The sequence below is a fragment of the Schistocerca serialis genome, chromosome 1 (genome assembly GCF_023864345.2).
Source record: "Schistocerca serialis cubense isolate TAMUIC-IGC-003099 chromosome 1, iqSchSeri2.2, whole genome shotgun sequence".
Taxonomy (NCBI): Eukaryota; Metazoa; Arthropoda; class Insecta; order Orthoptera; family Acrididae; genus Schistocerca; species Schistocerca serialis.
The window spans coordinates 127,333,341-127,344,538 of NC_064638.1; the positions used below are offsets into that span (position 1 = coordinate 127,333,341).

At 42.9% G+C, this 11,198-nt stretch overlaps 1 protein-coding gene across 1 annotated transcript; it reads left to right on the forward strand.

Moving 5' to 3' along the window:
* The first annotated feature begins 7,093 nt into the window (after positions 1-7,093).
* On the forward strand, positions 7,094-10,585 carry LOC126464021 (cuticle protein 67-like). The gene is made up of 2 exons (XM_050096203.1): positions 7,094-7,151; positions 10,067-10,585. Exons 1-2 carry the CDS (start codon positions 7,143-7,145, stop codon positions 10,523-10,525), a joined length of 468 nt encoding a protein of 155 aa, XP_049952160.1. The 5' UTR covers positions 7,094-7,142; the 3' UTR covers positions 10,526-10,585.
* The last annotated feature ends 613 nt before the right edge of the window (positions 10,586-11,198 follow it).

Genomic DNA, 11,198 nt, shown 5'->3' on the forward strand with positions numbered 1-11,198 from the left:
GCTAGAAGTACAGCAACCTGTCGTAGAGTGAAAAACAGGTATTCACCATAAAATCGTTTTGTTCATTCGGCAGTGTTGTGTTTTTTAGAATCCTTAGATCTCTATTTCTTCGAGATGGTCAATAGACTGCCCTTTGGCGTAGGAGTGTACGACTTGCATCTTTCAGTCTATGTTGTTTACGGTAGGATTGTTACAGTATGTTTCCGTTCCGTCAGGTGTTATCCAAATGCATTTTTGTTCTGTTGATTAGTATTTTAAAGTTCTTATTTTTATTCTCTTTATTATGTAATGAGCGTTTTATTACTGTGATTGCGTATTATTGTTCACTGATTTTTTATTTATGGTTTGGTTTAGCGATTCCTTTTCACTGTTTGCTCCTTTTGTTTAAGTTAAGTCCTTTTAATTATGTTTGCGGAGGTTATGAAGTCTATATCGCTTACTGTTCTCCGTAAGTTAAAGAATTCGGTAATACCAGATGCGTTTCGCAGCAGCAGATCTCGTTGAGTCTCCTTGTTGGAACTTCTCCAGCCGAAATCGCTAAAGATAATTTATCGCTCTACGGAAATGGATCGGTACAGCCAAGTGCTACGCTGTGTCATGTGTATGGAATGTGGCGTCCAACTTTATTTCGTGAAATTATTTAGGTCTTCGGAGAAATATTCTCGACGAATTTCAAAACCGTGTAAAACTACAGGTTTGCTCCATCAAACCACATAACACTTCCGAACGACTTTCGTCTTTATAATCACTGAATATTTGTTTTGGAATGATTAAGGGTTATAAACTTTACACCCCTGATACTCCTTTTGTGCTTTTATATGTATTTATTTTCTTCAATACCATAAAACACAGATTAGTGCCTTAATGGCGGCTTCCAACAAACTCCTCTCAATCCGACACAGAACATCTCTCTTCCAATGTCCGACATGGAATAATTAGCTCTTTGCCGTACCTTAATACAGTCTGTATATCTTTGTTATCGAGTTCGCACGGAGATGTTTAAATTCCACAGAGCATTTATCTCTCGTGCAAGTATTTTCTTTTTGTTGCCAATACGCAAGAATATGCAATGAACATTAAGTAATTATATGAGCACAAATATCAAGCACATTAAACTGTCGCATATTTCCCCGTCTACAAGTTTTATTTACCGGCATTAGAGGGCACAAATCAATATTGAAGTATCCGATGCACAGCGTATTTCTTTACACCATGAATGGGAAATTAGAGATCCGATCTCGCATTGACGTCTCCAGCGCACCATTTGCAACTAGAACAAGGCAAAGGGGAGCCGGCAATGGTACACTAATTACTCTCCGGGAGCGCTTGCATATTAATGACGTAGCCTATCAGTCCTAAGAGTTTCGAGACTTGATTAATAAAAAATGGAGAAAAGTTTCTAACGCGTCAGGTGTTCTACTTAGTCTCCTTCAGTGTGTACACCGCACAGAACGTTCGCAACACCATGTGAAAAGGTCACAAAAGTGGAATGTGATATTCCCTGATCCCAGTGGCTTGTATGGAGGTCAAAGCGTTGACCCTTCATGCAGTTCGTCGTTTTGTTGTAGGTTAGTACCGATACCACCAAGTCTCGTCACCTGTGACGATTTTCTCCAGATAAGAACTGTCCCAATTTTGGGTTCAATCGAGCTCTGACAGGCGTCCACGCGTTTTTTTCCTCGGAGTATAAAGTATGCGAGACAAACTTTGCACATACTTTTCCCTTCTTCAGAACATTCTGAAGTCTCTCTTGAACACTTGATTTGGAGACGTTGCTGCGGTTTCGTGTTCACAACTTACCACCGACTGCTCAGGAGCGACTGAGCGAGTGGGTGTAGTGGTTAGCACGCTGGACTTGCGTTCAGCTGGACGAGAGTTCAAATCCGAGTCCGACCATCAAGATTCAGGTTTTCCAGTGGTTTCCCTAAATCGCTTAAGGGAGGACTCCAACCAAACCAAATTCTCAAAAAGAAAATTATGTTTATTTCATATCTTTGCAGTGTTTATTCTTAGATCCAACGATTTCGCTGTATTACATATAAATTTAAGAAATATTTGAAATCTGTGCTGCGTGACGGGCAGTGGCACGGTGACAACTACATAGATGGTAAAGACAGAACCTGGCTATCAGAGACTTGCATCTGATACACGACTGACAATATGCGCTAATGGCAAGACACAAAATGCAAATGAAATGTCATTCGGTCCAACTGTCGCCCCCCCCCCCCCACCCTCACCCAAAAGCTTTCCCCGACATCACCCTACCATCGCCGCCAAAAAGGTATTGTTTTTCTTAAGTGCCAACTTTTTTAGCTCTAAAATTAACAAATTTCAATGAAATTTTTGCAGAAAATAGTTTTAAGGGTATTTGCATCTACACTGATATTATAAAAAATGTAGATTGTCTATTTTATTATGACATTTATGTACCGATAAAGAAAATTTAAGTTTGAAGGTTGGAAAAAGCTGCTGAAAGTAAATTAATAACATTTCTCATAAAATGAATGCATGGAAGTATTGAATAGTGTCTTGTGAATGTACCTGAAAAATGTGGAATGTGAAAATTGAGGTATGAGCACCAAAAGTAGGTGTTCAAAAACACCACTACACAACATATTAGAAATTCCTAACTCAGAAACCAGTGAAGTTCTGGACTTCAAAGGTTGCGCATTGCTACACCTTTACGTAATAGATACGATTTTAAAATTCGGTTGAAATCAGGAAAGCAGAAAAAAAAATTTTTGGGTGGACTCTCCGCTTAAGCTTTGCAGAAACAGACAATGTCTGACAGGATAGCCGCAATCAAAGTTACTTATAATACGTCTTAATTGCAAAATGTGACGCAGCATGTGAAAGTTGCTGCATTTGGACGGGTTACTCGTGTCCTGTTCAGTTCTGAAGATGGTTCTAGAGGAACCGAAACCGGTCATATGAATAAACATTTTGCAATCAAGACGGATTATTAGTAACTCTCCGCTTAAGGAAAATGGCAGGATGGTTCCTATGAAAGGGCACGGCCGATTTCCTTCCCTAATCACGGCTTGTGCTCTGTCTGTAATGATATCGCTGTCGCTGGGACGTCAAAACTCGAATCTTCCGTTTCAAAAGTGAGTGCTCGAATGTACATCTATTGTTCACAGATATTACTTCAAGTTGCGACCGTGGTTACTACGATAACGTCGCCTGTACGCCAGGAATAAAATCAGTCTCGAAACTTTCTGGACGGTCGATGTTCGTGGGGATGGGGAAAACCGACCGGTTGAAACAGATTTCGATATTTTAGTTCTTAAGAACCAGTATTTTTCGGTATTTGGTTTGTCTCGGTTATAGCAGATGTTTTCTAATCGGGTAAAAAACAGAAATATCAATTAGCCACAGTACGTGGTACAATTTTTGGTTTTTAAATAAACCTTTTTTTAAGAAACGAGTGATTTTTAATAGTAAAATTTGCATTGCTTTGAAATATTGCGTAATTATAGAAAATGGGAAAAGCGATCAGTGCTGTTTTAGTAACAATGCCGACAGAAACGAGCTACAAACACATAACATAGGAACTGGTGCAGCATTGCTGAGACAATAGTGTCCCTGTTACCGTGTGCCGTTTATAGAGGTGCACGTGTACTTGCAGTGTGCAAGACTTGGTAGTTTCTCGCTGTTGTCGAACATTAGCTCTATTACAGAATGGCGTCATAGCTATTCTGGAGCTGTTTTAGAAGTGCTGTACTAGTGAAACACAATGCTGTTTTTGCTTTAAAAAATTAAGAACGGGAGGAGTCACAACAAACTTGCGTCATCATATAAGGAGAAAACTCATAGTTTCCAATAAAAGTAGAAAGTAGTTGATATGTTATCTATGTCTAAATGATATGCCTTTATCCGCTTGTTGCCGTTGAAGACGGACAAATTAAAACGAAAAATAGAGCTGCCCAAACTGAGTTTTGACCTTTTAGCACTGACTATTCGTAATAACCAAATAGACGTAGGGTTCTCGATTACAACGTGATTTCTGAGGATAGATTCCAAAAATTAGAATCAATAGGAAAATATTGGTGATTTTTTGTAATATTCAGCTGTCACTTTTCGAGAAAAGCAGAGAACAGGCTGTTATCTCTTATTTGACTATTTAATTTAATGTGTTGATTCTGTGTATCTTAAAACACAGTGAGTGAGAATTCTTCAGTCTTTGTTCGGTTTCTACATTTATTACAGGAAATTACAGGAGCAAAGAAACTGAAGATCTGTTATTTCGGAAACCGGTTATTTTAAGCGCTTTAAACACTGAGGTGAAACTGACGCTGAAAGAAAGGATATAACAGAAAACCGGTTGTTACAGTGATAACCGCCATCTCTAGGTGTAGGTGTATACGTCGGTATCGAGCGTATTTGACAATTCACGTTACGCACTTCTAGAGTTTGTAGAGGGTCGATCAAGCTTTACATAGGCAGCCACGTCCAGAAACATCATCCAACTGCGCTACAGAACTTCAAAGTTGCAGGCGCCGGCGCCTGTTAATGTATGAATATACAGGGTAGTTCCGTGATAATGTTGCAAACTTTCAAGTATGATGCAGAAGGCTAAATGTATAAACTTTATCTAACGGTCCCTGTGCCGGAAATGAACGAGTCGAAAGTTATAACCAAAAACCATTCTGATGCCTCTTATAATGGAATACGTGTACCAGTACTGTTGTTGCTAAGGTTGTGGGGTAGGCAACTTTCAGAGGCGGTAGTATGGACCAAAACAAGAAAAAATGTCTAGTACACGGGCTCTAAAATGCATACCTTAAGGGCGATGAGCACTGTTCAATACAAGAAATGTGATTCACACTAGCGAATATGAACAAGTATGCATAGCTCCTCTAGTATGCATTTTGGAGCCCATGTTTACTAAACATTTTTTCTTCTCCTGGTCCATACTACGACCTCTTAAAGTTGCTTGCCCCACAATCTGGTACATGTATTCCACTGTCAAAGATATCAGAAAGGTTTTTGCTCAGGACTTTCGACTCGTCCGTTTCGGGCACAGGGAACCTTAGCTCAAATTGATCCATTTACAATGAAATGAACACCCTTAGCTGCTTACAGGCGTTGACATACGTCAACGGGGACAGATGAAAATGTGTGCCCGGACCGGGACTCGAACCCGGGATTTCCTGCTTACATGGTAGACGCTCTATTCATCTGAGCCACCGAGGACACGGAGGATAGCGCGACTGCAGGGACTTATCTTTGGCACGCCTCCCGCGAAAACCCACATTCTCAACGTATTGTCCCGCACTGCATTCGTAGTGCCCCCGCCCATTATACTCATTACTCGCGGCGCGTTGCCGATTCCAGTAAGAGTTCGGGCACTGTTTGTGCATTCGCGCAGAAGAAGAATATGGTCAAGTGGCCGGTGAGCCTTAACTATATACAGGGTGTTACAAAAAGGTACGGCCAAACTTTCAGGAAACATTCCTCACACACAAATAAAGAAAAGATGTTATGTGGACATGTGTCCGGAAACGCTTAATTTCCATGTTAGAGCTCATTTTAGTTTCGTCAGTATGTTCTTCCACCTACGCTCAATGGAGCACGTTATCATGATTTCATACGGGATACTCTGTCCGTGCTACTAAAACATGTGCCTTTACAAGTACGACAAAACATGTGGTTCGTGCACGATGGAGCTCCTGCACCTTTCAGTGGAAGTGTTCGTACGCTTCTCAACAACAGATTCGGTGACCGATGGATTGGTAGAGGTGGACCAATTCCGTGGCCTCCACGCTCTCCTGACCTCAACCCTCTTGACTTTCATTTATGGGGGCATTTGAAAGCTCTTGTCTACGCAACCCCGGTACCAAATGCAGAGACTCTTCGTGCTCGTATTGTGGACGGCTGTGATACAATACGCCATTCTCCAGGGCTGCATCAGCGCATCAGGGATTCCATGCGACGGAGGGTGGATGCATGTATCCTCGCTAACGGAGGACATTTTGAACAATTCCTGTAACAAAGTTTGAAGTCAGGCTGGTACGTTCTGTTGCTGTGTGTTTCCATTGCATGATTAATGTCTTTTGAAGAGAAGTAATAAAATGAACTCCAACATGGAAAGTAAGCGTTTCCGGACATATGTCCACATAACATATTTTCCTTCTTTGTGTGTGAGGAATGTTTCCTGAAAGTTTGGCCGTACTTTTTTATAACACCCTATATATATATATATATATATATATATATATATATATATATATATATATATATATATATATATATAGGAATGTTTGCTGAAAGTTTGGCCGTACTTTTTTATAACACCCTATATATATATATATATATATATATATATATATATATATATATATATATTGATACATTTGACCTTCTCCGTCATCAATGAAAGTTTGTAACAACATCACGACATCACGCTATATGTATATACATTCACAGGCGCCGGCACCTCTAACTTAGACCCTCTGTAAAGCCGTAGGATGACGTTTCCGGACATGGTTTCCTATGAAAATCTTGATCGCCTAAGTCCCCTCTACATCCTCTAGAAGTGTGTATCATGAATTGTGAAACATCCTGTAGATGCAGATGCCGAGACCATTCTGCACAAAGCCGGCCGCGGTGGTCTAGCGGTTCTGGCGCTGCAGTCCGGAACCGCGGGACTGCTACGGTCACAGGTTCGAATCCTGCCTCGGGCATGGGTGTGTGTGATATCCTTAGGTTAGTTAGGTTTAAGTAGTTCTAAGTTCTAGGGGACTTATGACTTAAGATGTTGAGTCCCATAGTGCTCAGAGCCATTTGAACTATTCTGCACAAAGAGCTAATTCTGCCCGAGTCTGGCGGAAAGTTTGCGCCTCGCTCTTGACAAGGTTGCACCTGCAGACAAGTTGGTCGGAATGCGCGCACCTCCCCGTCTGTCCCCTGAGACAATGCGCGCGCCCGCACTGTTGCGAAAACACAGGTCCCCGCTGGCCGCGCTATGGAAATGCGCCAGCCACCGGCTGCTCGCGTCCGCCGCGGTGCGGGGGGCGTGAACGTGGTCCGGCCACCGGCGCAGCGCCTATAAAACGGCGGCCGGCCGCCTTCCAGGCACACACAGCCCACCAGCTCTCCACCACACCAGACCAGCAACGCAGCGCTCCGCCGACGCCACCATGTACAAAGTGAGTACCACACGCCCTCGGCAGTACACGCGCTGCCAGTGTGACGACGCACTACTGTAAACTGTTCCGGCGTTACGGACACTACTTCACGTAGTCATCATCAGGGTGATGCTTTATATATCGTCCCCACGATGAAGGCCATTTGTGAGAATGGCTGAAGCATTGGAATATCTTATACTGTGATGCAGCTTCATTGCCATGAAATGTTCGTCAGTACTGAAAATATTTACGAATCTCCCTCGCTCTGTACGCACACAGTTTCTTTAGCTGGCGTAGATGATGACTAAGGGCCTTTATCCGTCCTCCGCTCACAATCTTGTGTCAGGTACAGCTTGAATACACTGCAGTCACTTCGCGGAAACCAAAGACAATTTTGTTCAAACTTATGCGGCAACTAAGTTGTTTTGAACATCACAGCGCTCTACTAGGCAAGGTGCAGTTCCCTTCCTCAGTCCTCCAAACGGACAAGCCAATTAAGGGCAGACTCGGAACTACGCTGCTAACGGCATTTCTCGTATGAACTAATCATCACCGCAGGTGGATGAAGCGGAAAAAATCAGCAAAAATCGCAGTTGGTCTCTAACTCAGGAGCTCTAGATTTGTAGACTAATGCTTACCCACTAAACCAAAGAGCTACAGAATCAAAACATTCGTTCATTTTGTATTGGTAATAGGAATGTCAATCAACTGAGATCCATCTTCTGCCCAGATCACTCTGCCACAGAACATCTGAGGAACTTATACAACATTCATCTCGCTACAGTAGGGTTTCATTCGCGTTGTGGATACCCATATTGTATTTGAATCACTGTGAAAACTTGTTCGCCTCTGCTAAGACCATGATTCATTGTTCTAGCACTGACACTAGATCATTTTAGCAGGGTCTAGTTTACAGCACATTTCCCTTGCTCTTTGTCAAGAAGGAAAGTAGAGGCAGAACGTAGCGGCTTGGTATGTTTTTCATTGTATTAGGCGGGGAATATTTCGAGATGATTGTCAGTCCAGCACGAACTATAATGGGATCGTTTCTTTATTTTCTCCTTTGCTTATGAAATGAGACTCTCCCAACCATAAAACGATTTATTGAGTGTGCAGGTGGAGTTAACAACATTCGAGAGTATCACAGTGGGTTTTACGGACATATATCACTCGATTACTCACGAGACAACATGGAAAGATTTTGGGTGCTCATCTTAAGGGCTTCTACAGCCTCTTCCCCTTTCTCACAAACCATCCGTTTTTATGGGCATTGACGAGTCTACATAAAATATTACAAAATTTTCAGATTCAGTAGAAAACAATTTATAACCGTCTGTAGGAACGAAGGAAGAAGAATTTCATACCTTCTTCGTTACTGTAGTCCATAGTCTACTAATTTTCTTCCGTTCTTCGTATTACTCCCTCATTCCTACACCTTCTGCATAGACAACTGCGGAACTACTCTCGCAGCAAAAGGCATTCTACTGATGAAGCTATATCAAGTGCTAACGTTTGGTGAAAACAGTAATGAAAACTTTCGCCATGTAATTTGATGTTCCTGAGGGCCATATCTGAACCAAAGCTGGAAAATCACCTTGCTGTAATTGCGGAAGAATACCTGTAATCGCCGGTAAGTGAGGCTGAGCGGTTCTAGGTGCTTCAGTCCAGAACCGCGCGACTGCTAAGGTCGCAGGTTCGAATCCTGCCTCGGGCATGGATGTGTGTGATATCCTTAGGTTAGTTAGGTCTAAGTAGTTCTAAGTTCTACGGGACTGATGACCTAAGATGTTATGTCCCATAGTGCTCAGAGCCATTTGAACCATTTGAACCTTCTGCGGCGTGAAAGCTGAAAGTATTCTTTCCTATACGATACAGCTAAGCTTCCTTTTTATTTTTTTTCCATAGCGTAGCTGTGTACATAAATAAATGTAGCTCCTAATATTATAATGTTCCAGATATTCATAGGAAGTATAGGTTGTCCATTTAATTAACTACACTAGAACAGTGAACATTTATTTCTAAATATCCGCTCCACTTTTTCTAATTTGAAAACAAATATAGGAAGAGAGCTTTAGATACCACGACGAAGGTTTTAGAAGTAGAGTTTTAGGCAAAATGGAAAAATAGAGCATTAGGAGGTGCCTGATAAACCTGGATGATGAGCTGGAATTTGAAGTATGCCCCTGCGTGAATATGAGTCCAGTCTTGTATTCAGTTCAACTCCTCCTGCGAAAACATAATGTACATCAATGACTCAGGTGCAATTACAGATAAGTAGTGTCATTTACAAGTCGCCAATGTGGAATCAAATAGAAAGACTTGCAACAGGTGGCCAAACAACCTCAGACTGTCAGTGATGCCATATGATCATTCCATTTCACGCCAAACAGGTCATCGATTTCGTGTGTGTACAGAATAAAGTCGATGCATACACAAACAACTACATTTACACATACGAGTACATTTTTTGCGTGAGATATTGTCCCAGAGTTGAACTAAAGATATTTACAGAAACTTATCCACCCTCCACTGTTCTGATCAAGGTTTCGGGAGGTTCCCCTTGGTTCTAAGGGAAATACTGTAACTGCAAACCCCCTCCCTCTACCTCACCAGCTTTACTGGCATTTGGCTGAAGAAGGTTCTGAATCTACAACTGGGCAGAACTTGGGCAGCCAAGTCTCCCTTTAGGGTAAATATGGTAAGGAGTTCGAGAGATATTTACTGCCACATACTCATAGGAGTATTTTCTCTCTCTTATTTACGACGACTGTCCTCTAATCAATTCTAAACTATGAAACGTTGTCTAGAATAAACCATGCTCCCTTCTTGCCATTAAAATTTTGGATCTTATTAGTTTTGTAACTATTTGTTATTGAACAGATTGAAGATTTTCCCTTGTACCACTTTACCAAGAACCCCGTCCCTTTTATTTACAGTTCCTGGTTCTCGCCACCGTCCTGGCCGTCGCCAACGCCGGCTACCTGGGAGGCTACGCCGCCCCCGCCGTGGCCTACGGCGCCCCCGCCTACGCCGCCTACGGCGCCCACGCCGTCGCCCCCGCGGCCATCACCTCCCAGCACTCCAACATCCTGAGGAGCTACGGCAACCTGGGACAGGTGTCCACCTACTCCAAGACCATCGACACCCCCTACTCCAGCGTCACCAAGTCTGACGTGCGCGTGAGCAACGACGCCCTGGCCGCCCCCGCCTACGGTTACGCCCGTGCCGCCTACGCCGCCCCCGCCTACGGCTACGCCCGCGCCGCCTACGCGCCCGCCGCTGCCTACGCCGCCCCCGCCGTCGCCGCCCACGGTCTGCTGGGAGTGGCCTACTCTGCCGCCCCCGCCGTCGCCCACCTGTCCTACAGCGCCCCTGCTCTGTCTTACGCCTGGTAAACAGCCCATCATCATAGCACCATCTCATCTCTGACTGTATTTATTTTGCGCTGCATGTAAATAAACCATTTGAAAAGTACTATTTTCTTTTTATTAAAACAAATCGCAAATCAACAGAGCGAGGTGCCAAACGGTTAGCACATGTAATCAGGAGTACGATGATTCAAACCAGCGTCCGTGCATACAGATTTAGGTTTTCGTGATTTCCCTAAACAGCTCCAGGCAAATGCTGGGGTGGTTCCTTTGAAAGGGCATGGCCGATTTCCTTCCCCATCCTTCACACAATCCCAGCTTGCACTGCGTTTCTAATGACCTCGGTGTGGATGGTCCGTTACACCCAATCTTCCTTCCTTCTTGTAAACCACAAACCAAAGATTCTATAGACTGTGGAATAATAGCATCAAACAGTATGTATTTGTAAGGAGAAAAAACGTAGCAAGTTCAACGAAGCGTAGCAAAACAAGTGGTTTGTACAGAACGTACACAGAGTTAACTATTATGATGAAATTTTCGAGTCTATCTGATGATAGGGCGTTTAGTTGTGAAAGTGAAGTGTCATGTGAGAATTGTTTTCTGAATGTGTTAAACTGTTAACTACATCTAAATCGTTTAGAAAAGCAGTTCCTAAAGGACAAACGTACACATACTCACACACACTTTTGCAGGTTTACTA